The following is a 27,943-nucleotide window of genomic DNA, read 5'->3' on the forward strand; positions in this document are numbered from 1 at the left end:
AGATAATGTGCACATATACTCCATGGAATATTATGCAGCCATAAAAAAGATGAGTTCATGTCCTTTGCAGGGACATGGATGCAGCTGGAAATCATCATTCTCAGCAAACTATCGCAAGAACAGAAAACCAAACACCGCATGTTCTCACTCATGGGTGGGAATTGAACAATGAGAACACTTGGACACAAGAAGGGGAATGTCACACATGGGGGCCTGTTGTGGGATAGTATTCGGAGATATAATGTAAATGATGAGTTAATGGGTGCAGCACACCAACATCACACATGTATATATATGTAACAAACCTGCACATTGTGCACTTGTACTGTAGAACATAAAGTATAATAAAAAAATTAAAATAAAGAAATAAAAGACAGTCCATGTTAGATTAATAATATATTAAAAAATCCTGTCCCATATATATATAAGTATAAATTTATTTTAGATGTATCAAAAAAAAGAGAGAATTGTTAAATATCAATAAGCCCACAGAAGTGTAACAGTATCACTGACTGTGTTAATCTGTTCTCACACTGCTATAATGACATACCTGGTACTGGGCAATTTATAAAGGAAAGAGGCTTAGTTAACTCACAATTACTCAGAGCTGGGGAGGCCTCAAGAAATTTTTAATCATGGCAGAAGCAGAAGCAAACATGTCGTTATTCACAAGGCAGCAGGAGAGAGAAGAATGAGATGTGCAGAGTGAAGTGGGGTGAAGCCCTCATAAAACCATCACATCTCCTGAGAACTCACTCACTATTAGGAGAACAGCATGGAGGTAACTGCCCCCATGATTTAATTATCTCCCACTATGTCCCTCTCAGGACATGTGGGGATTAAGGGAACTACAATTCAAGATGAGATTGGGGTGGGCACACAGTCAAACCATATCATTCTGTCCCTGGCCCCTCTCAAATCTCATGTCCTCACATTTCAAAACACAATCATGCCTTTCCAAGAGTCTCCCAAAGTCTTAACTTATCTCAGCATTAACTCAAAAGTCCAAGTCCAAAGTCTCATCTGAGAAAAGGTACATCCCTTCTACCCATGAGCCTGTAAAATCAAAAGCAAAATAGTTATTTCATAGATATAAAGGGGGGCAGGCATCGGGTAAATATACCCATTCCAAATGGGAAAAATTGGCAAAAACAAAGGGGCTACAGGCCCCCAAAAGTCTAAAATTCAGCGGAACAGATAAGGCTTAAAGGTCCAATTGATCTCCTTTGACTCCATGTCTCACATCCAGGGTACGCTGATGCAAGATGTGGGCTCCTATAGTCTTGGGCAGCTCTGTCCCTGTGGCTTTGCAGGGTACAGCCCCACTCCCAGCTGCCTTCATGGGCTGATGGTGAGTGCCTACAGCTTTTCCAGCTGCATGGCCTTCTTCTCACAGCTCCATGAGGCAATGCCCCAGTGGGGACTCTGTGTGGGGGCTCCAACCCGACATTTCCCTTTCACACTGCTCTAGCAGAGGTTCTCCATGAAGGCTCTGCCCTTGATTAAACTTCTGCCTGGACATCCAGGTGTTTCCATACATACTCTGAAATTTAGGCAGAGGTTTCCAAACGTCACTTCTTGACCTCTGTGCACTTGCAGGCTCAACACCATGTGGAAACTTCCAAGGCCTGGGGTTTGTACCCTCTGAAGCAACAGCCTGAGCTGAACCTTGGCCCCTTTTAGCCACAGCTAGAGCGACTGGGATGCGGGGTAACACCTCCCTAGGTTGTACACAGCAGTGGTGCCCTAGGGCCACCCAAGGAAACCATTTTTTTCCTCCGAGGCCTCCTGGCCTGTGATGGGAGAGGCTGTGGAGAAGGTCTCTGATATGCCTTGGAGACATTTTCCCCACTGTCTTTGTGATTATCATTTGGCTCCTGGTTACCTATGCAAATTTCTGCAGTGGGCTTGAATTTCTCCCCCAGAACATGGGTTTTTCTCTTATATTGCAATGTCAGGCTGCAAATTTTCCAAACTTTTATGCTCTGCTTCATCTTAAATACGTTGTCATTTAGAAATTTCTTCTGCCAGTTACTTTAAATCATCTCTCTCAAGTTCAAAGTTCCACAGATCTCTAGGGCAGGGGCAAAATGCCGCCAGTCGCTTTGCGTAGCAAGGGTGACCTTTGCTCTAGTTTCCAAGAAGTTCCTCATCTCCATCTGTGACCACCTCAGACTGGACTTCATTTTCCATACCACCTCAGCATTTTGGTCAAAGCCATTCAAAAAGTCTGTAGGAAGTTCCAAACTTTCCAACATTTTTCTCTCTTATTCTGAGCCCTCCAAACTGTTCACATCTCTGCTGGTTACCCAACTCCAAAGTCACTTCCACATTTTTGGGTATTTTTATAGCAGTGCCCTACTCTACGATATCAGTAACCTGTATTAATCTGCTTTCATGCTGCTAATAAAGACATACCCAAGACTGGGTAATTTACAAAGGAAAGAGGATTAATTGACCTACAGTTCGGCATGGCTGAGAAGGCCTCAGGAAACTTACAATCACAGCAGAGGGGGAAGCAATCACATCTTTCTTCACATGGTGACAGGAGAGAGAAGTGCTGACCAAAGGGGGAAAAGCCCCTTGTAAAACCATTAGATCTCGTAAGAATTCACTCACTATCAAGAGAACAGCACGGAGGTAACTGCCCCCATGATTCAATAACTTCCCACCAGGTTCCTCCCATGACATACAGGGATTATGGGAATCACAATTCAAGATGAGATTTGGTGGGGACACAGGCAAACCATATCGTTAACTGTAATAAGAACTTATTTATAAAGTGCATTAAATTAGCATCATAGTTTGATTTTAATTAATGCAAAATGATAACTGGCAGTGATAATTACCAATATTATCATCTTCTAGGCATAAAGCCTAACAAATTCTATCTTCTTTATTTAACAATTAAATTTAAACAATGTCTAAATTTAAGCTTATTTTCAAAATACCAATATTTAAAATTACTGATTCCACTTAATTTGGCTTCACTTAAAAATGTTTTCAAACATTTATTTATTTAGGGAAAGAAAAATAGCAGTTGAATGTTTCATTTATTGAAGTGAAATAAATAAAGTATTAAAAAAGATGTTTAAAATTGCATTTTTATAAGTTTATGTCATAGTGAGAGTTAGCAATATGTTTTAAGGAATATCCTGATTTCCTTAAAAATATGTAATACATATGATATGGATGAGCAAGAATTTAGTTGAAAGCCAGAAATTCTAAATATTATACTTGACTTTGCCACTACCTGGGTCTGCAAGTTCTAGCACACTGCTTATCTAACCCAGGCTTCAATTTTCTTATCTGGAAAATAAAGGAAGTGGACTGGCTCATCTCCAAGAAACCTCTTGGCCAAAAAAAATCATCACTTAATGTCCGATTTCTCTAACTTAGAATTTTTTCATATGTAGCTTTGTTTAAAAACTCCTCCAAAATATACACTGAATATAACTGTAGCATCCCGAAACTGTCATACCAGTTTGTTTTACTGCTCTCTTGCACACTAATTCAGTTCCCTGAAAGAGTAGTGGCAGATATTAACGCCTCACAGCATTTAAATTTATTTTTGAGGGCATAATCTCATCTTGAGTTAAAAAAGTTCTAAAAGGTCTGGACAAATTACTTGAATAAATATATATCTGTTGGAATAATTTATGCGAACACCAAAATTTCCATAATAAAATTTAAAACAAGCAAATTTTTCATATTAAGTTGATGTGAAATGATGGGCTCTTATATTTAAGCTATGTGAAATCAACTGCCACTTGTGCTTAGAGGGTACTTAGATATTAGGGAGATATGAAAGATTCACAATTGTTTGCTTTGGGAAGCCCAGGTACAAAAGAGCTGTCGAATGATAAAACTATTCAGGCCAGGCGCAGTGGCTCACACCTAGCACTTTAGGAGGGCAAGGCAGGTGGATTGCCTGTGCTCAGGAGTTCGAGACCAGCCTGGGCAACATGGTGAAATCCTGTCTCTACTAAAATACCAAAAAAATTAGCCAGGCATGGCGGTGTGTCCCAGTTACTTGGGAGACTGAGGCAGGAGAATTGCTTGAATCCAGGAGGTAGAGGTTGCAGTGAGCCAAGATCACGCCACTACACACCAGCCTGGGCAACAGAGCGAGACTCCGTCTCCAAAACAAACAAACAAAAAGAACGAAAACTATTCAAAAGCATGTAGTTTCTGCTCATGCAGGTTTTCAATTAAATCTTATGAGCCAGACTAAGAAAAAGTGGACAGTAAAGCAGAGAGTAGCAATAAGACCTGTCTAGAAACATCTAATAGATAACAGAATTGAATCAGAGCCAGAAGGTTCAGGAGAAAGTCATGAGAATACAGCCCAAGCAGTATTTTAAGCACTTGAAACTGAATTAAACCCATAAAATGCTTCACTGGGTCCTTACATATGACTGCAATTTGTCACATCACACTAAACACCACAAAGTCTTAAACACTTGTGCTGATTTTCAAAACAGAGGTCAATTTGAATGACCACAGCCAATGTAGCAAAAAATTCTGGAATTTCAGCCATGAGTTAAAAATGATTTGCACTTTTTTCTTTTGGAAGATTCTTTTAAAAAATCTGCAAACAATGAATATATAACAACAAACTAAATATGAGTATGTTAAATAAATATAAATAACAGTTACATATTAAAATAATAGTTTGTCTTTCAGATAACTATCATTATTCAACAAATATAACTTACTCATTCAACAAATATTTATTAAGCACCTATTATGTTGCAGGTCCTTTTCTAAGTGTTTCTGAGAATCCCATTTTGAATAAGACTTAGGAATTTCACTTTCTCTGGAAATCTGATAGAGATGGATAAGGTAAACGAACTCTATATACTCATATATTTTAGGTAGAAGAATACAATTTTAGATAGGAATTTGTGTTAAGAAATCACAAAGAGGTAAGTTGATAGAGTGACCCTGGGGAGAGGGCAACGGCAAACATAACACTGCTGGTCAGATAAGTCCTCTCTGAGAAGTTGACATTTTATCTAAAATAATGAAAAAATGACCATGTCATAAATGCCCCTCTCCCCCACCAAACCAAACCAAACAGCTGGCTGTAGAGTAGAAAATTCCAGGCAAACAGAACTACAAGTGCAAAAGGCCAACATGGCAGAAAGGTTGGCATTGTTAAGGAAGCCTGATTGATTGGTTGGCATTGACAGTATGCAGTAAACATTTAGCAACTGCTTTCAAGAAACAGGCCAACTAGATTCAAAGCATTTACTGATTTCCATGGTGTAAAATACTTCCACATAGGCCAATTGCAATCTAACAAGGTGATGATACTAAATGCAGAACTGAGAGGAGACAAAGGGTGAGCTGGGGCCAGTGCATGGCACTGGCTCAAAATAAAGGTGGCAACTGGCGGTGGTGGAGGGGTTCAGATAAACTGACAGAGACTAGGTTATTTAATCCCATGTAGTCAATGGTAAGACATTTAAATTTTATTCTTAGAAATCATTGCGGGGTCTCTATGCAAGAGATGGGGTATGATGATCTAATTTATAGTTTTAAATGTTCATGTGTTGTCTGTTGGAAAACGCACCATGCAGGAGAAAAGATAGGCAGTTAGCAAGCTATCATACTACCCCTAGCTTAGACTAAGGAGGTAGTATTGGAGGTAAAGAAAAGTGGATACATTCAGGACAATTTTGGACATTTTTGCAGCTGAGTCTACTTGTTAATGAATTTGTTGGATATGGTGTACAGAGGAAGAGGAATGAAGAATAATAACAAGGTTTGCCTTCAGCAATTGTGAAATGCTCTACAGAGCAATTCGTTTAAGGTAGGGAGGTGAATAGAAGTCAAAAGTGTTACTTTGGCCTTACTAAGCTTGAAATGTCCAGCAAACATGCTGACTGACATTAATAGCTAAAATAAGCGATTCCTTTTATCTATTTGATCAACAAACTTTCATATAGATATTAGTATTTCCAATCATAGATACAAACATGAAGGAATAGGAAAGTTGTCGGAGGTCATATAGCTGGGAATGTCAGAGGTAGGATGTGAACTGGGGTTTAACTATAAAGTCTATGTATTTAACTCTAGGATATACTTCCATTTCTATCTGAATTCATTTTTTAAAGTATACTCTTCTAGTTTCCCTGATAATTTCCTGCTACTTACTCCATTTAAAACATTATTTTATTTATTGCACATATGAGAAAATAGTAAGGCAAACTCTAGTAAGAAAGGCTACTTAGGAATAGAATGCCTAACCCATATGAATGACATTACTGCTTTAGAGCAAATTCTCCTTTAAACCTTGTAGCAGTACCTGTATTACTATACCAAGTGGATGTGTTAGCCTCCTATGAGTTTCTACTTGGTACAGTAAATCTTTCTAGAAGAAATAACAATAAGTAATGCATAATGAAGGCTGAATATCCATACTTTCAGTTATACCTAAGCAACATATCATCAGTAATGGAATTATAGTCTGTTTAGCAATTTAATTATCTACAGGAAAAATGAGATATAATTATTATACTCTCTTCTGGTTTTGTAATTTAGTAATGTAACTTTTAGCACCACACACATGATAGTGTGGTTGTAGCTTATTGGAGTAGTAGACAGGAGTAGTTAGAGTTTCCAGATGTGCTACTTTGTAACCATGCAGTCAGTAAATAAAAACATGATGATAGTTTAAATGGTAATGTTTTCTCCCTCCCACATTGAAAGATTTAGTGGTTTGCATGATTAAAAAGCTGCCACTGCAATCCGTGCCATACTGATGAAACTGACCTATCTCTGGGCTAAGGTAATAGTTCAAAAAAATGCAAAGGAAAGGTGATTTGTGAGATAAAAAATTAAACTCTCAAATTTTTTTAAAAAAACACTTTGATATTTTCCATGTCCTTAGAACACTACAGATTCGAGAAAAACATTGCATCTGGGATCTAATAGCTGCCATATTTTTCTGAAATTTCTCATGTCATCTATGAGTTTGACTTTTGAATCAAAACAGTGAATATGTATTTTAAGTCCTCTGTCAAAGATCTCATTCTTGGAAAATAAGATTAAACTGTAGATTCTAAAACCGGATGTCTAAAACTCACATTCTCCTGAAAAAAGTGGTTATTCATATGAAGAGTATCCAAGGGAATTAATTTCAAGGTCACCCAGTTCAACTTTCGTTACAACTTCTGTTTTCTGTATCACTCATAACAAGTGAACTTCAGACATCTAACTGAGTATTTATCCACCAGTGGCCTCAGAAATGCCAGTCTATTTCAGAGCAACTTGAAAAACAGTGCTCATAGAGAGCTGTGCTTTGAAACAAGGTTTAATTAATGCTTTCATTTTTAGAGTTGCCAAAACACCATGACTTGGGATACTAATCTCACTGAAACTCATTTGTGCCTCCCATCATGGTCTTCAGTATCATTTTTAAAGCTTTGAGTGACAGGCTTCCATATATACTAATGTTACTGATAATCTGATTGCTCACCCTGCACAACTTAGGATCCTCCATTACTCTATTGGGCAGAATCTTCACACATCTGATCTGCATATTTCTTATTTAATAGAAATTAGGGTTAGACTTCTGTTACTTATCCTTATACTAATAATTCCAAGTCCCGGTTTCCCCCGATCCCGATTTTCCAGGCTGATGGCATCAGGAACTTATAGTTTGGCTCCCTGGAACCAGGACTTGGTTCTTGAGCGGCCTGCACATTTAGATCAATGCTTCGCTGAACACTGAGCCACCTTCTAGTGAAAGCTCCTCCTAACAGACTGACTCACCCATGTCTATCAGAAGAGAAGAAGTGGTTGGAACCATCTAAATGTTTCCAAAGCTAAAGTACTTTAAATGACTCCTGGCTCAGGAAGTAGAGCATAAGGTCACATCCAGAGGTACTCAATCGGCTTATAGGGCAAGAATTCATTCTGTTTTATGGGAATAGGGCTTAGGTGGCAACGATCTTTAGCCTTTGTCACTTATATATAAATGTCATAAAGTGAATTATGTGCCATCAATAATACAGAGGCAATCCGAATTTCAAGCATTAGTAAAAGTGAACAAATATTTCATTTAATGGCAAACAGAAAATACTTCATACTCATATTATGAAGAAATTATTATTATTTAATTAATTTATTTATTTTGAGACGAGTTTCGTTCTTGTTGCCCAGGCTGGAGAACAGTGGCACGATCTCGGCTCACTGCAACCTCTGCCTCCTGGGTTCAAGTGATTCTCCTGCCTCAGTCCCCTGAGTAACTGGGATTACAGGCTTACACTACTACCATGTCCAGCTAATGTTTGTATTTTTAGTAGTGATGGGGTTTCACCATGTTGGTCAGGCTGGTCTTGAACTCCTGATCTCAGGTAATCCATCCACCTCGGCCTCCCAAAGTGCTGGGGTTACAGGCGTGAGCCACCGTGCCTGGCCTAGAAATTATTTACAAATGAACAAGGTTGTAATGGACTTACCTCCATCTATAGCTGTAATCATTAAGACAAACTGCTCTTTTGTTTCCCTATCCAGACTCTGTGTTACTCCAAGTTCTCCACTGGCTGAGAGAGTAAAAGCGTTGTCTTCATTACCACCAAACAGAACATATGAGAGTTTGCTGTTAGATCCTTGATCATCATCTCTTGCCACCACCTAGAGAATAGTACATATCATGATGTGAGTAAAACAAACAATGCATCTCATGAAATAAAATGCCTGCATTAAAAAAAAACGAGGTAAAACCATGTTAAGAGATTCCAAAGATATATTTTAAGATTTTCAAGTAAAAAATAAAAATGGCACACTATAGTATGTATCATCCGAGTCTATTTGTGTAAAAATATGCATAAAGCTAATGCACAGCATTTTTGGAAGGCGTCATAAAAATTTTTAAGAACAGTTTCACCTAGGTAGTTAAATATATGAAGGAAAAGAGTAGAGCAGTATTTGTAACAAATTTTTCAAACATTTCCACCATTTTATTTTTTACTATGTACAGATATTATCCTTGTGGAACAAAATTCAAAAACACAAATACATAAATGTGTGAAACATGAGTATACACAAAAGAAAGCTAGTAAAACACAATAGTTTCATCGATGAGGAAATTAAGAGGTTGTTAGGTATGATGTTTATAAACCTTTCCTTTTCAAAATTTGCTGTATCTGCAATTGAGCATTTCTGGTTGAGAATGAGGAGAGAACAGGGGAAGCATAAACACTGTAGAAGAGGGAAGGTTTTCAAATATATGTCTTATAATTAAGACAACACTTGCTTTATTTAAATATACTGACCTGAAGAATTGTTCTGGGTAGTGTCCGTAAATTCTCAGGGACATTTACAGAATACGGAGATAGCTCAAATACAGGAACAAAGTCATTAATATCCAGTAGAACAATGCTGACCGTGGAGGTATCAGTTCTCGGTGTGCTGCCTCGATCTGTTGCCTGAACAGTTAAATGGTAGGTAGAGGTCTTTTCTCTATCCAAAGGTTTAGCAACAGTGATGGCACCTGTGACAGAGTCTATCCGAAATTCCTGATTGGTATTACCATTAACAATGCCATAGCGAACCTGTCCATTTGTGCCTTCATCTCCATCTGCTGCAAACACTTGTATTATATCTGTTCCAGTAAGTGTGTTTTCATTAATCTCCACTTTATACAAAGTTTGTGCAAAGATGGGGTTGTTATCATTGATGTCAAGTACCATAACTGTAACCTCTGTAGATGAAGAGAGAGATGGTTGACCTTTGTCTGTAGCCACCACTGTTAGAGTATAATTAGAAACCTCTTCTCTGTCCAGTTCTCCAGTGAGCCTCACTTCACCATCAATGGTCCCAATACTGAACTTGTTTCCCAAAGGGTTCAGCAGAGTGTACTCAATATAGCTGTTTGGGCCACTATCTGGGTCAGATGCTTGAGCTTTGAAAACAACAGTATCAATAGGTGTATTTTCTGGAATGTATGTCAATTTAGGGGAAAGAAATGTTGGTGGGTTATCATTTACATCCAACAAAATAATGGAGACTTGAGCAGTGCTTGTGAATCTGGAGGCTGGAATCTGTGGCAGGTCATGCACCTGAACAACCAAGTTGTAGAAGGACTGACTTTCCCGATCCAAAGCTTTTAGGACTTTGAGTACACCATTCTTGTCAACAGTAAACTGTCCAAGACTATCACCTGAAGCAATGCTATAAGCCAATTGAGAGTTGATGCCTGAAATTAAAGGGAAGAAAAAAAATATCTTAAACATATGCTGATTGCAGAACAAGCTACGGCAAAACTTTTGGCAAGTATTTTGGCATGTTTGATATACCATGCACCCAAACACACTTTAGGAAATCCTGTGAGCAAATGATCTATATACTGCTTGCTATTTGCTAGGGTGTTGACATGTTACATTACAAAAGTAAAGAGGAGAAAAATATTCCAGAGAGCAGATATTTTTCTGTATATTTCCTTGTTTCTATCATATAATTCTTGATTGTCCAACACTAACAGTGCCACACATTATACTATTAGCCAAACATTTGTAAATTCAATAATTTAGGGAGGCTGAACCAATTTTCAAGAAAGGGTAATAAAATTTTCTGATGTATGGCATTAGTCATGAATGCTGTAAGTGTACTTTTATATTTCGTGTCAAAATCAGTAAATACTTAATTCCTATTAAGCATCTAGCTAAGTGATGACCTTTGAGATAATAGTTATCTTTCAAATTTTATTAAACATATTTAATGTTTCAAAAAAGTATTTTTAGAGAAATTGTTAGCAGTAAAATTATACATAAAGTTTTTCAAATATAAATGTTCATGATATTATTGGACTGTATTTAGATACTGTTGATTTTTCCTAGGATCATGTGTCATTTTTTAGTTTAAAAATGGTTTCTAAATCCTCATTTCAGAAAATGATTGCAGAGATTCTTATAACAGAAATGATGTGGGGCATATACATCATCTTATTGTTTTAGTAACGAAAGGTAAATAACAAATAAGCAGTGAAAACAGAAAGAAGTCAGTTTCTGCCTGAGTGGTGTTTTCTTCTCTGGCCTGTAATGACACGTACATTTTTGCATCTTATCCTAATGACATTGGAAAAATTACAGGATAGTATGATAAAAACATACTGTACATGTAGATAATCTATCTTTACTAAAGATGTATATTCTGGGACTAGCAAATATCTACTGACTAACCTGAATTATTTACAATTAGCTTCTATATTTCTAATGTTAATTTCAACTATCCAGGTTTCTGAATTCTGCCTATGAGAAGTGATGTTCATTTTTGGAAAAAGTCTAGAACAATTTAATCACCCTTTTACTCTTTTCTTAAAAACAATTCTTTCTCATTATTCTATGAATACTTCAGTTAACTTTTGCCTTTTTTCGAACTTCATCAAGTTCTTTAAGAATTTAAATTTAACCTGAGTATGAGATTTTCTACTATGTAGAACTCATTGTTTTCAAACACCACAGTTACGCGTATTCTGTGACTTTACTGTCTCTAATATCCTTCGCCTAATTTGAAACATAGGAAAATATTTATGAATATAACTTTCAGGAAATGACTTATTAATAAAAATTTCTAGGATAAACAATGAGTAAATCATTGAAAAGGTAGTTTATTTTTCCCCCTCATTATGAGTTGTGGCTTTTAATCTTAAGACTACTCATAAGTGAACAAAGAGGTTATAAAGTTCAGAATACTTAGGAGTCTGAAAATCAGGAAAAATATGAATAAATAAAGCTAATAGGTGTCAGAGGTCAATTCACCCACAGGAAAGAAACAGAATTGTAGAATCTGACTAGAACAAGGTTAACAGCCTATTTCAACCCTTGTCTTAAACTTCCACAGGCTTCACAGGATAAAAATTTCCATTATCTTCATATATATATATATAGAGAGAGAGAGAGAGAGAGAGCTTTTAGGACTTTCATTACAACATAAATATACATATATACATTATATTGTGTGTGTATATATTTACTCAAACATTATAACATATATATATTCAAGTATCTATATATACACACATACAATTTATTTTTAATTTTGCATATATGTGTGTTTCTATTAATGTCTACATACATAATTACTTTCTGTTACTTTTTAAGAAAATTTTCTGCATTTCCTGTGAAAAAGTTCATCAGTAAATATTGAATCCCTATTCTTTTGGGGACATGATTATTATTGAGAAATGCAGTTATGAAAACACCTGAATGAAAATAAATACCAACAAGCAGAGATATAGAAGTTAATTCTAGAGAAGCATATAAAATCTTTCATATCTAAGATCAAAATACATTAAAAATACTGACATTTTACATGGCCTAACATTTCTACACAAATCAACAGGAATGGGAGCAATTAAATCAAGTATCTGAACATCCTTAGTCCATCATGTATGCTTCTTCCTTGAGTAAACAGCTAAATTGCAGAGGCAAAAAGAGAACATGATCCCAAAATTTTATAGCCTTGCTGTAAACAGCAGAACAGCCTCTTTTATAAATGCAAAAAGTTTGGTAGATGAATGGGTAAGGGAAGTAATAAATTTTAAACTAATTAAAAGTATAACAAAAGAAAAATTTGCTTTTATGTTCAAATACATAATGACAAATATATTAAGTAACAACATCAAAAATAAACTGAAGATAATTATTGTTGATGAAACTAAAAAATATAACAATTTTTACATAAAATATTGCCATATTATAGAAGAAGTAGCTCTCATCTCAGGAACTGAAAATTAATTGCTGCAATTACAGGTCATGGAATCTGTCTACATTTACTTTACTGTAAAGAAAATAACTTTTGGTTTCTGACATGTCTAAAAAGTGAATTTGGCCATACACACCACATCTACAAAATACATGCAGACATAGCAAAACTCAAACTTCTCCCTGAATATTTGAAATATACTGAAAAATACTAAGCTTAAACCATTTTAACCTATTTTTGTGACAAATATCTGAATGATGAGACAGTAAACACATTATTTTAACATTATTATTTTTACATTGTTTTGAATTCTAAACTTTATCCATAAGTGTTTCAATTTAAATTTAGTGGGCTTTAATGGCCCAACAGATCTTTAAACTTCAAACAGCCCATTGTGAACCATTTGTGTTCAATGTTCTCCAAGTCATTTAGTTACATGATTCTTCCTGGCAGTTTTATTGCATACGTATGGTTTTATGGTTTTGTCATATATACATACACACACACACACTATATAGATATGTACATATCTATATACAGTATTTCAGTCTCATGAATAATTTAGTTCTAAGAAGCACAGCACATAAAATATATATTATAAATATATAAAAAATATATAAATACTAAAATATATTTTTAAAGTATAGGTGTATAGTTTCATGCTATAAAATGTGTACATTTACTCACAATCTATAAATGCCATCTTCTAATTTCTATAAAGAACTAATATTTGTCAACTTTTCACACAGCTGCAACACAAAGAAGTATTTTGAATAACATCCATCTTTATAAAGCAGTTTCAACAAGGTCATCGGATCACTGGAATATATGAATCTCAGTGGCGTGTATTGTACACCAATATTATATAGCTACATTTATTCAGCAAAAATTCCAATTGTATTATTAGCAAAACATTTTTATATGACTTCCCAATATTTAAAGAATAAAGAATTTATAGGATAATAAAATAACCATCAAAGCCAGAATATTTCTGTGATGCTCCAATTTAAATAGTTTCCTCAGTGTAATACCATATGCATAGTAGTCTTGATGCTAACAGAGGTATTACCTTTCTTGTGAAAACAGTAAAAGATCTGATTTATTTTTATGAAATCATCATGTAAGCTAAATTTTAAACTCTGAGAGAATCCATAGAAAGATAACAGTTTGTGAAATTTATTTTCATATAAAATGTCTTCATCTAAAAAGATGACAGTATTGCCTCATTGGAACCTTCTGATCAGAGATTGAGATTTATTTGTTAATTTGTTATTTTAAAAAATGTCTGACTAATATTGTCTGTGAAATAGTTGACACTCTTTTGTGTAATTGAGCTGGAAAATTTTACAAACAAGCTTACCCTTGTACAGCCTTATCACTGTCCTTGAAATTCAGAAAGAATAGGAATTGTGTCGTATATTTTAGGTCAAGGTGCAGGAAATTACACTGATAAAATTATTCAAACTAAAACAATGAATAAATATTGCTTGAAACTTTTACTCAATGCAATTAAAGGAAAAATATCACAAAAACTGACTTAGAGTCAGTGGTCAATGGATTTCTGTGCTTACACGTGCATGGAATATTCCAGCAGGTTTTTGACAAGCAAAGTTCTTTTCTTTTTCTTTTAAAATTTTTGGTATCTTCCCAGTTTCCCTATATTTTAAGTTATGATGGTAAATAAAACTTATTCCAGGAAACCATACAATTCTATGAAACAATGGATTGTCTCTAATACATAACTAATAAATCCAAAGAAACATGGTGGAAAATTCTTCACTATAGAAAAGTTGAGCACAGTCACAGGACAAACAACTTAAGAATATATAATAGGCTTTGAAAATATTCTTACCTACGAAATAGGTAAACTAACTACTAACAGAGAAGTCAATCTCCAAAATAGAGATTAACCTCAATTATATATAGATGTCTAATTGGAGCCAATTCACAGACCTGGCATGAGGTACATAAAACAGAGTGTGCAGTGTTCTTAGGCCAGGACTGGGTACATGCAAAACACTTCACAGATGTCGGTTCTTGAGATTATTATCAACATCGTTAACATTAAAGTACTGTTACTAGCAATAGTAGTAGTAATAGTATTAGTACTAGCATTACAGCTGCATCTATTTTAGATATATCTTTGTGTCCAATTTTAACTGCACTTGAACTAGAGGAGGAAACTTCAAAATGGTCTTACTCAATGAATTCTAAAGAAAATGTTTCCCATTTTACTTATTGAAACATATATAAAATACTGTGCTTTTTGCTTCTCATATCGTTCCAAGTGCCATTTATAGACACTATGAAAAGGAAATTAAGTATAGAATAGAATGTTAAAATAGAATAGTATTTTGAGACTTCACAAATCATCCAAGTCAAAAGAATAAGGAAATTCTAAATTGAGATAGATATGCCTGTCACTAGAGAACTAGTTCCTCTTCAAAGTACTGTCCTTTGTTTTATATATTGACAAGACAATTTAGTTGCATCCAATGTAAGGGAAAACACAGTACTAATTTTCCAGACAATTCAGTTAAAGATTGCTAATCCATACAACGTTTTCTCTAATGCTGTATTATATAATGTGTGTACTTACAAAACAGGTGTTAGAAGAAAGGCCAAAGGAGTCAGCTATTAAAATAAAGTTTGCCAATTGCTTTTGCAATAAACACAAATCAAACATATGTAAAGTAAAAATTTAATGCAAAATTTTAACTTGATCATTTAGCATAAATTAAACAGATCTGAGACTTTCTGTGTTAAAATGAAACCTGGTTAAAATATTATTAGCTGGGCTGGGTGCGGTGGCTTACGCCTGTAATTCCAGTACTTTGCGAGGCTGAGGGAGGTGGGTCACCTGAGGTCAGGAGTTCGAGATCAGCCTGACCAAACTGGAGAAACCCCGTCTCTACTAAAAACACAAACTTAGCCAGACGTGGTGGTGCATGCCTGTAATCCTAGCTACTCAGGAGGCTGAGGCAGGAGAATCGCTTGAACCTGGAAGGTGGAGGTTGCAGTGAGCTGAGATTGCATCATTGCACTCCAGCCTGGGCAACAAGAGCAAAACTCCATCTCAAAAAAAAAAAAAAAAAAAATTGTTAGCTATTTGTCAGTCAAAAATATGAAACTTAGATTTTGCATTCGTAAGCATTTTTATTTAAGTCTTTGGTTTCATTTTTCAAGTTAAAATAATATATGTAAACTTAAATATTTTTATTTATCTAACAAAAATCTTCAAAAAAAGTGGCCTTATGTCTTCTACATTACTAAATTGAAACACTACCCTACATTTAGGGGGAAAAATAAGATAAAGTTTATAAAACAATAAAAGGTATGTTTTCTGTTACAAATAATAATTTAACTGATAAAGTACTTAATTTTTAAAATCCTCTATAGTTCAGTTATAATTCTATTCCTCAACTTTGGAACTATATTCACAAAACGCATTTTTGTGACGGCTCAACACAATAAATAAATGTAATATAAATCTGATGACAGTTTATAGATATTTTTAAAATTATATTAAATAAAATACATACCATCATCTGCATCAGTAACATTAAACCCAAGAACAGTAGATCCTACAGGTAGATTCTCCATTAAAGATGTGCTGTATGAATTCAAGCTGAAAATAGGTGGATTATCATTTACATCTAGAATATTGAAATAAACTCTGATGGCAGTAAATTGTCCCCCACCATCTTCTGCTCGAACAGTGAGGATATAATATTGCTGTACTTCATAATCTAATACTCGAGTCAAATTAAAGACCCCAGTAATGGGATTCAGGAAAAAGATGCCATCTTCATCATCTTCATTCACAATATATGTAATTTCTCCATTCACACCAGAGTCATCATCCGTGGCTAAAATGGCTGCTACCAAAGAACCTATCAAAAGAATAATAGTATAAAATCAAGGAAGCAAGAAGTATTACTAAGAGAACATATAGAAAGAGACCAAAAAATGTATTTGTATGGTAAAATATCTTAACTAGAGAACTGCTATGAAAATACAGTGACCATTACATTCTGCAGATTTATATTTTATCATTTCCCTATTTGAATAAAGTATGTGATATATCAGATATCCCGTGGACCTCAGGTTTCAGCATAAATTTCCTGAGGAATTATTAATACATCTGACGTTACATTTCCATCTAGCAGTACCTACCCATAAATATACTGATGAATTCAATAAATATTTAAGGTAGCATATTGCTAGTGCCAGGAACTGAGGATTCCAAAAAAATATATAGACTTATGCCGTGATGCTACCACTCTAGAACTCATGTGGTCATTGCAATAACTAAGGCAAGAAATAAGTGTGATGGGATTTCCATAAAGGACACGCACAAAGGTATCTCGGGGAGTGAAGAAAAAAACTGCAGGTAGGAGGAATCCCCTAGAGATGTTTAATTCCTTTGCCAAATGGAGTTTCAAAAATGTATGGCTTATCATGAATAATCATTCCAAATGTAATTCAGAATAAAATTTTAATTTTACATAAAAATTTCCAACAATGAGAATGAAGCATACACACACACACCAGAAACATGGATATTGAGTACTCAGAATAAAAAAATCACAATATAATGTGTTCAAAGAAGCAAGATTATAATTAAAGATTCAGTTTCTCATCACACTTAATGGGCATTTGCTAATACCCAAGCCCTGTGTTAGCAAACTCAATGTACTTTCTAAATTATCCTTTACCTTAACTCTAACAGGGATTACTGTTTCCATTTACAGGATAAATAACTGAAATTAAGAGAAATGAATTAACTTGCCTTTGATCACACAGCTAGTGAGTGTTAGAATCAATATTCACAGTTTTTCATGTATCTTTTTTGCTGTTCTTTTTATACATAGCAGCAAAATCACATTAGACATTTTTAAAGCAGAAAGAGCACAAAAACAGTGGTTGACAAAAAATTAATAATCCATGTCACAAATACTTTCAGACATATTTGGCTAACCTCATCCCTCCTAAAAAATCTAGCCATTTGCTTGGAAATTTTGCCAAAGATGATTAATGAAAAGATCCAAAAATCCAGCACATATATTTTTATAACTATTAGTATACAGTAAAAACTAATCACTGCCTAAGATCAGCCAAAACATAATATGCAATTTTGGTCAAAGGTGATCCTTGCAAAATACACTTAAGAGACCCATTACCTACCAGGGATTGTGTCCTCTGGAATGTCAAAAGAGTACACGGGTCTGGAAAACTTGGGTGTGTGGTCATTCACATCACTGACAGTGATATTAATTCTCATGTCTGAGGACTGAAGACCATCATCAGCACGAACTAGCAATGAATATTTGGAACGGCGTTCCCTGTCCAACCTCCTGGTTGCTATCAGATCTCCGGATTCTGGGTCAATGCGAAAACTATCATCAGCTCCACTAATGATAGTGTATGTGACGAGAGCATTTGCACCCTAAAAAAAGAAACCAAGCATCTGAGCTATTGGAAGTAAAAAAGCATTGCTCCTTATATTTTCTTTTGAACACGTATTTGACAAAGTAAGGCTTTTTGTCTTTAAGTTAATATGATATTATAAGACTTAAACAGGTAATGAGAGATAAACTCAACTAAGGTGGTAAAAGCTTTGTATGCCCCAAATTACAAACCATTGCTGAAAGAAATCAATACAGATAAAAACAAATGGAAAGACATCCCAAGTTCATGCATTGGAAGACTTAATATTGTTAAAATGTCCATGTTATCTATGTAATTTACAAATTCAATGCAAATTATATCAAAATTCTAATGGCATTTTTAATAGAAATAGGTAAAGCAATTTGAAAATTCATATGAAACCACAAAAGAACCTAAATAGCCAAAACAATCTTGAGAAAGATAAACACAGAGGTATCGTGCTTCCTGATTTTAAAATATACTACAAAGTTACAGTAATGAATAAAGTATGGTGCTGGCATAAAGACACACATATACACAAATGGAACAGAACAGAAAGCCTACAAATATATCCATGCATGATAGTCAATTGATATTCCATAAGGGTGCCAAGGATATATAATGGGGAAAGGATAGTCACTTCAATAAGTGGTGTTGGGAAAACTGGATATCCATATGCAAAAGAATGAAAATATACATTATACACAAATATCAATTCAAAATGGATTAAAGACTTAAAATTAAGGCCTGAAACTATAGAACTCCTAGAAGAAGCCTGGGCAATTATATCATATATGTGATCCCCAAAACAAGCAACATAAGCAAAAGTAGACAAGTGAAAGTATATCAAACTAAAGTTTCTCTAAACAGTCAAGAAAATGAAAAGGCAATCTATGGGATGTGAGAAAATATTTACAAACTGTATATCTGATAAAAAGATTAATTTTCAAAATATATAAATAAGTCCTACAACACAATAGCTATAAGTTTGGTAATCCAATCAAAAAATGGCTAAGGTCTTATACAGGTGTTTCTTTATAAAGAATACATAAAAATTGCCAATGAGTACATAAAAAAATACTCAATGTCACTAATCATCAGGGAAATGCAAATCAAAACCACAAAGAGAAATCACCTCACACCTGTTGGAACTGCTATCATAACAAATAAACAAGTGTTGGTGAAGATGTGGAGAAATTGGAACCCTTGTACACTATTGGTGGGAATGCAAAATGATGTAGCTGTTGTGGAAAACAGTATGGAGGTCCTCAAAAAAATAACAAATAGAATCACTGTATGATCCAGCAATCCTTTTTTCACAATGGTCATGATTCGGAAACAAACTAAATAGCCATTAACAAATGAATGGATTTAAAAAGGTGATATAGGTTTAGCATCCCTAATAAAAAAAATTCAAAATCCAAAAGCCCAAATTCCAAACATTTCCAAGTGCCAATATGATGTTCAAAGGAAATATCTGTTGGAACATTTCAGATTTTGACATGTCAGATTAGGGATGCTAAATCAGCATGTATAATGCAACTTCCAAAATAAAAAAAAAAAAAAAAAGGAATTTGAGACACTTCTGGTCCCAAGTATTTCAGATAAGAAATACTCAACCTGTATATACATAAAAGGGAATATTATTCGGCTCAAAAAAGAAGGAAATCCTGCCATATGTGACTACATGGAAGAGCCTTAAGGATATTACACTAGATAGTCACAGAAGGACAAATACTGCATGATATATATTTATGTATATGAAGTATCTAAAATAGTCAAACACATAGAAGCAAGGAGTAGAATGGTGGTTTCCCAGGGCAGACAGCAGGGAGAAATCACGAGTTTATAAGCCATGGATATACATCTTCACTTACGCAAGAGGAATAATGTCTAGATCTACTGTACAACATTGTGCCTATAGTTAACAATACTGTATTGTACATTTAGAAATCTTTTAAAAGGGCAGATCTCACATTAATGTTCTTATCACAATAAAATAAAAATAAAAGCATATCAAATGAATATAATATTTTGCAGTCTTTCACTATTCATGTGCCTGGCTTACTCACTGCTGAACAGTGTGTTAGAGTGGACAATTTTAATGTAGAACAAAAAAAGGAAGTCAAGTTAAAATGTTAGAGTATAGGTATATTTTTGAGAACCCCAAATGTAACACAACTTTGCCTCAATTCTACAGCCAAGGAACCCCGATATTATTTTAATTGGAAGCAGTCTTTTAAGGATATTGATACTGCAGTATGGACTAGTGTAGGGAGAGGCCTGAGAAGGCAGTGTGTGAATACAGTTTGGGCCCAAGGGATTGAGGCTTCACTTCCCCCAAGTTGGTGAAACTGTTCTGTAAAATGAAAGTCCCTGTTCTGTAAAATGAAAACAGGGGTGACTTCCTATGTACTCTCAGGTCTTTGAGCTGTGACCCTCAAAATTCTGAACTAGAGATGGCAGAGAGAAAAATAGAATATTCATAGTGTTTGCTAGATGCTAAATGCCACTTTGAGCACATCAATTCCAGGGCACTAATCAATTTAATTGTTAAAGGCAAACTAACAAGGTAAGCACTATTAGAATGCCCATTTTAAAAGAAATTAAGGGATTGGAATCCTGGCCATCTCACTCCAGAATTTACTCTGAATCATGATTAACTCAGCATAATACATGGGACAAATTAGTAAAATTTGACAGATTATTGAAAATAGAAATAATACTAATAGCTTTCTCATTTGCTCAACATTTCCATATATATTCTCACTTTTTTAACAACCCCATATGCAAAGTAAAAGCAAAAAAGAAAAAAAAAAGTCTTTTTAAATTTCAAGTTACTTTGGGAATTAAGAGAGTACTCTTACTGAGGACATTTCAAGAATAGGACCTGCTTTGATGCAGGATAAATATGAAGTTAAATTTTATTTGCAGTGTATTTAGGGATTAAAGGATAGCTTCATAGAAATGGTTAGCTGGCAATTAGAGATTTTAGAATGAGGTTTAAGAAGAATATCTGAAGGTCATTTCAGATATGTGAATGTGGGTGTCAGTTGAACCCACAAGAGTTGTTCAGAAATTAAATTAGAAGAGATAGAGATAGGAACACCCTTATTAGGACTGAATAAGGATGGTGAAGGAATGGGAAGAAATAAGAGAAGCAAGGATCAGCAGAGGAAGAAGGAAGAGAGATATTTCTTAACTCTGTATATTACAATCAAAATTCTGAGTTAAATTATACCCTGTGCTGATTGAGATAGGATGCTCTGGGGCCATACTTTTGGGGTTGAAACTGTGCTCCATTTATTAGTCACGTGGCACTGGACCACATACTTAACCTCTCCAAGCCCATGTTTCCTCATCTGTACACTGGGATGATAATATTACCTGCCAAAAAGGATTGTTTTAGAGGTTAATTTAGTTAATATATATTTTAAAAACCTAGAACCAACCTTGACAAATAGTAAGCACAGGATAAGGATAGTTGTTATTTTATTCTTATTCTTACTATTTTCTTATAAGAGAAACATGATGGCTTAAATGTATTTGATAACTTAGACTTCTGCAAATGAATAATTGGAATCAAAATATAACTAGAGTTGCTATATATCCATGGGAAACTATGGTATTGGATTTCCTATTATATGTTATTATTGACCTTGACACTGAGGTATAAGTAGTGCTGGAATTGTTGACTTCAAAAATGACTCTTTAATTTAATATACTTACCTAAAACAAATATACCATTTATTATAATTAACCTCTAAGAATGTATTTATTAAAATATTAAGACTCAGAGCTCTCAGGGAGAATATTAGGAAGAAGGTAAGTTTGGAGCGTATAGGCATGTAAAGCTGACACACTGGGGGATTATGGCATCCACAGTTTCCATACATCTTTTTTCCATCATGGCTTACATACATTTTTTCCTTCATGATCAAACATATAAGGAGATGATTTCTTTTTTCCTTTTTTTTTTTTTTTTTTTTGATCTCACTCTATCGCCCAGATTGGAGGGCAGTGGCGCGATCTTGGCTCACTGCAAGCGCCGCCTCCTTGGTTCACGCCATTCAAGGAGATGATATCTAAGAGTCTAAAGCAAAAATATTCCCTCTATATTTAGTGTTAGTTTGTACTGCATTCTTCAGGCCAGTCTTAACATTTAGTAAAATGAATGCCTCAAAGCACATTTAAATTTAGTAATGGACAGCTGAGTCTAAGATATTACCCACATTTACCTTGTATATTCAGGTGTACATTGAATACCTAACATATTTATTGTAATTTTCTGGTTTAACAAAAACATTCCATAAGAATGTGAGACTTCTAATCTGACCACACTCTGTACTATTTATTCTGTTTCACGAGGAATTCCATTATTTTAGTAAAGTGGGTGAGGTATGGAAGTAGCTACATTCAATTCTGACCCATGAAAATAGTAAGTACTTGGAAATTAAGGTAAAGCAAAGAAACACAAACCTATTTAATGCTATTACAAAAATGGTTTGATATGTAGAAATTCCCTGTCTACAAAAGGGCTGTAATAAATAATAATATTCTTAAAATTGTAATAATTTTTCTGAAAAGAGGTAAACACACCAGACTGTGTTGATAAAAAAACAATCTTTTTCATATTCAAAATCAGCTGATGTGGTGAATTCATAATACTAGTGAATGTCTGAAAATGTCTGGCCAAGAGTAATGATTTAATTAGGTCTTTTGAAAGGTCTATTTACTTAATATTCAAAATATGCCATATCAGCAACAAAACAAGAAACAAGTATCATGTTCCAGCTGCAGTACAGTGGAAATAATGCTGGTTAAAAATATTCTGCTCTCCTGACGAACCACAGACACAAAAGCACATGGAAGGAATTCTAAAAGTAAACAGTCATAAATTTCAAATACATATTAGAACCTTAAATAGTATTTTCAAAAACATATATGGTACTACGGAGCAAAGTTTGATTTTCCTGGCCCATTACTAGCATAATTCTGTTCGTAAAAGAACAAGAGACAAACAGAGTTGTGTGCTTCTGAAACATGTAAATCTTGATCCAACACGTTTCAAATGGTATCTAAATTAAGTTCAACATGTAAATGTTGTTTTATAAAATTGTAATTCCTTTACCCAGGCTTTATTCTACAGTGCCCTACAAGAGTTCCTATAGCATACTAACACTTATATGTTAGGAAAAGTAATTAATGAAAAGTATGTAAATAATTTTTAAAAGTCTACACAATTGGCTGATGACCTACATAATCTTGAGTCTTACTCAAACTAGATGAAGAAAGAAAACAGAGCCAGGATTTGAAAAGAGAGAAAATATTTTAAATATTTTCTCCAAATTCTGCTAAGAGGTAAGGAGTTGAGAACAAAGTAGAAAATAGAACAAAGGTTTATCTAAAAGTATTAATATTTATTATAAGCAACTAAAAGCAACAACAAAAAGAAAACGGCCCAAAATTCTAAATGACATACGCAGCCATTCTACTTAACATGGAACCAAAGACATGTGAGTTCCTCATGTCAAGAGTTATAGTCAGTCAGTAGTTATTAAAACATTATTAAATTGTTTAAAGGAAAATGCATTTAAGAAGGAACACAGCGTTGTGAGTTTTTTCTTTAAAAAACAACAGTTGTAGTTTTACTAAAATGCCCCCCTTTCCTTTCATGTTGTAGGTGCACCTAGTTACTCCCTTCCATACTTTCTGCCTTTCTACACTCACACACAAACAAATCTAGTTACAAGAATGTGGTGATTTTTATGCCTTCAGGCACAGTCACACCTCATACATATTGTCAGCATCCCTCTCTACCCTTGAATTGCTAACAGCCTTTCCTCCATTTCTCTTGTTTATTCCAACGTTATAGCCTCACACTTTTCTGGCCCTAATTCCCCACTCTGTCTCATCTCAAAAGTACTTCTTATATATCCTAGCTATCATCACTTTACATTCTGTATTTTTCTTAACTAGGATGTCTAAGTGATAACACCTGCATGGTTACTTACATTTTTTTTTTAAACTTAAAAAGCAAAGCTAAGTAGAAATAAAATAAAAATTCACAAAAACAAGTGTTGGTCTAAATACCTAGAGGTATAAGGACCTTCCTAGGCTTCCTCTAGTCTCATCATAAATGTAAACATAGCTTAAAAGATGAACTTGAAGGCAATGCAAGTGTGTGCACACATAAACAAACACACACACGAAAGTCAGATGGAGAAAAATAAGAATGCTGGCAGTACTGCATTTATACTAATAACTTACTTGAAATGTTCTTAGAGAGAAAATATTGGGAGGGAAATAAAATTATAACAGTATCAAGAGAATAGTATTAAAAGGGTTGAATGTTGGAATCTCTGAAATAACAATTTCTTAAGAGAGCAGTATGATGATTAAAACAACTAAATTTCCAAATACAATTTTACCTGTTATTCCTGTAACTCCTATTGAATAATCCCACTCTAATTAAAATATTCCATGGAGTAAATAGCCATCCCATTTGAATATCTATTATAATTAACATGATTATTACTTTATTATTGTAAAGTTATTAGAATAAATCACTTCAAATAAATGTGTTTTATTTGCTCTGTTCCTGCAGAGAGTATAACCAACAAAATAGCCATTACAATTTCAATTATTTGATGCCAATTGTCTTCTGCCAATTGCATGAGTTTTTTTGTTATTGCTGCTATTTTCAAATGAGAGTTAGTGAAATTTTATGAATTGAAAAATCAAAATGTATATTATCAATGATAAACTTTAAGAGAATGAAATATTTACTGAATTATGGCTAATGACATCACATATCTATGAATAATAGAAATATTAAGTCAGACAACTCTTTCAAAGCTAGCTAAATCTGAAATAAGTGTGAACTTCACATTGTAAAATTGAGTAGAATGTACTAAACATAAAACATCATACCTTTTCTAATAGCAAATTGCAATTACCTAAATGTCTATGCTTTATTTTGTTCATCTGTAATAGCTGGATTTTGGCAAACTTTATAAATGACTAAGTCATTACATTTCTGTACTGGCAGTTAAAATTATTCTATTATTTGTTTATTTACATTTTTAAGGTCACAGAAATACATTTATAAAGTGCTTATTTGTATGCCAAGAATCAATTTTCTGATATTTCTGAGTTTAGATGAGAAGAAGAAAATTAAATTCTCTGTTCTGTGTTGCGCTTGGCTTAAGGGGAAAGAGGTAAGGAGATACTGGTGTCTGGAAAGTTATTCCTCTTTCCTAAACTCCAGAACATTAATTAAACTCTTTACCCACTAAGAAGAAAATAAGCTATGGAGTTTTTTCATAAGAAAAAATATAAATCACACATTATTTGTTTCCATGCCATTTGAAACATAATTACATAGCTGAACTTAATATATAAATATAGAAAATAGTAATCTAAACTTTAAAATTCTGTAATTTTACGTCATTTGCTTTTAACAATTACAAATGAAATAAAAATCAAACCTTAGCTGCTATAAGATAGCAAAGGGGAATAATAAAGGCATAAAATAGAGATACGTCTTTAGATATTTTTATTATTAAAGAAAAAGATAATTTGGCTAGGAAACCTAAAGTACAAGCAGCAAGTAAGTGAGTTGTGGATTGCTGATCAGAGGAAAATTACCTCTTGATAGTAATCTCTTTTTTAACATTTTTATGTTACATTTCAAGAAGTAATGTTCTTTGGAAAGGAGCACACATGCTTAACCTTAATTATTGGGCAATAAAAGTAGTCAACATATCCTAGAAATTTGATAAATCACTGCACTACTAAGTTTCCCAAATTCAGAGACACGCTCGAGCTACCTCATCAGCATCCATGGCTGTCAGCTGCATAATCTTAGAGCCATCGCCAATGTTCTCCTCTACAGTGAGATCCAGCATGTCCGTTGGAAATACTGGTGGATTGTCATTGATATCCTGAAGTGTTATTTCTACCTACAAAGAAAAAGGAAACAATGTGTGAATGACTCCCACGTGTCTGCAAAATACCAATTAAAGTGACTGCCAGGAATCCATGCAATTAAGACTGCCGAAATGAATCAGAACCTTTGCATCTAACATCCAAACAACAGAAACTACTCCTAGGAAAAAACTGTGAAATCTTTACAGGAAAACATAAAGTCGAAATAAAAATCGTCTGTCTTGTTGATAAGTAACTGATTTTAAATAGTGGCCATGGAGTTTATTCTAGAAAAGGTCCACTGGTTAACTGCCATTTTAATCCCAGGATTTGTACATCACTATGGAACTGCCAAGGCTCAGCACTGTCTGTCATTCAACCATTAAATACTGTCTGACACACAGAGGAGGTGGTGTAAAATTTCTTGCCGAAATGTTTACATACTGGCAACTAATGTCTGGGGGAAATAAAGAAGTTCACATGTTGTTTAAGAATCACTCAGAATTTCCCCCTTTAAAGTCCATCCTCAACCTTTAGGGGAAGAAAAATACATCTTTTCTTTGCATTTCCACTCATATCAGCACTTTCTATTTGCAACTAAAGCTAAGCCATCATTTCTTTCAGGTGTCATGTGGATACAGGTTGCAGATATTAACAGCTTTGTTTAAAAGACCCTAGCCAGAGTTATTTGTTTCCTCACCTAAGAAAAAATGTTTAGAAGAAAGGATCTGTGAAGTCTAAAATAGTAACTTCAAACTCTGTATTTTCTCTTTTGAGTTAGGTGCTAATAGCTCAATTTCTGGTAAGAAAAGGGGAAAGACAGCTGCTAATAAAACTACAGTCTTCCCAGTTGGATAACAAAATTAAGTCATGGAGAAAAACCCACCCATCCATTTAGCTAGGATATAACCAGGGCCTGTTTTTCATAGGATAAAGTGTCATCTTTTATAGTTATGCTATAAAAACTCCATCAGTGATGAGTGATGAGGATGAATCTGAAGGAAGTGGGGAGAGCAAAATAATTCTGATTTCTCCTTTCCCAGGAAGAATGGAAGCTATGGGAAAGGGAGAGGCAGTAAGTAGGACTGTCATCATTCTCTGAAAAGGAATGAATGGGAAATATATGAGAGCTAGACACATAAATAAATAAGCAATTGATAAAAATAGAAAACCCCAGAAAACAATATATAAAATTAAGTAGTAAATAATTGTTATACCTCTAGTTCCACCTTTTAGTAGAAGAGTGGATCATAAAACAAATGGCTCAAATGAGTCCAGAGAATGGTGAAGACAGGCAAGTCCCAGCAGTTAGAAATCTGACACTTGTGATTTTGGCTAGCAACAATTGTAGACATCATTTCCTTTAAGGAAATACTCACAATGACTACAACTGCAGCCTATAAGATGCATTTCCAACTTCCGTGCAGGGATGTAAATATCATGGGTTTTAGAATCAGAGAGACCAGACTTCAAATTCCTGTCTGACACTTATTAGCTGGATGAACTCGGGTACTTAATTTCTCTTAGCCTCAGTACATCCTTTTAAAATTAGTATAATAATAAGTGTCCTAGAGTATTTTATGAAGACTAAACCTTGATGATATAGGTAAAGAAAATGCTTAACACAGTTTCTGGCACAGAGTGAAGTATTCTATAAAATATCAAGATCTTAGTTTTCAAGCTATTAGGACAGATCCGGAAGCTCCTTAGAACCAGAAAAAGGCTTTGAGAAAAGGTATTTTAGAAATCAGAATTCTAGTCTCACATACAGTTTCAACTGGTACACACTGAATGTACATTGGGTTTTCATGTGGGAAGAGCTTTGAAATACACACATATACATACACATATATATATACACACACAC

At 34.3% G+C, this 27,943-nt stretch overlaps 1 protein-coding gene across 3 annotated transcripts in view; it reads right to left on the minus strand.

The window, feature by feature from the left end:
• The window catches only part of FAT4 (FAT atypical cadherin 4), a 204,101-nt gene that overhangs the window by 91,899 nt on the left and 84,259 nt on the right, over positions 1-27,943 (minus strand). For all 3 annotated transcript variants that reach the window (XM_011978240.1, XM_011978239.1, XM_011978238.1), the window contains exons 2-6: positions 25,980-26,111; positions 17,905-18,166; positions 16,260-16,610; positions 9,288-10,210; positions 8,472-8,646 (exon numbers count right to left, since the gene is read on the minus strand). In XM_011978240.1, coding sequence (XP_011833630.1) covers positions 8,472-8,646; positions 9,288-10,210; positions 16,260-16,610; positions 17,905-18,166; positions 25,980-26,111 — 1,843 coding nt within the window. The remainder of the gene's footprint in view (positions 1-8,471; positions 8,647-9,287; positions 10,211-16,259; positions 16,611-17,904; positions 18,167-25,979; positions 26,112-27,943) is intronic.

The sequence above is a fragment of the Mandrillus leucophaeus genome, unplaced genomic scaffold, assembly GCF_000951045.1.
Source record: "Mandrillus leucophaeus isolate KB7577 unplaced genomic scaffold, Mleu.le_1.0 Scaffold191, whole genome shotgun sequence".
In the NCBI taxonomy this organism is placed as follows: Eukaryota; Metazoa; Chordata; class Mammalia; order Primates; family Cercopithecidae; genus Mandrillus; species Mandrillus leucophaeus.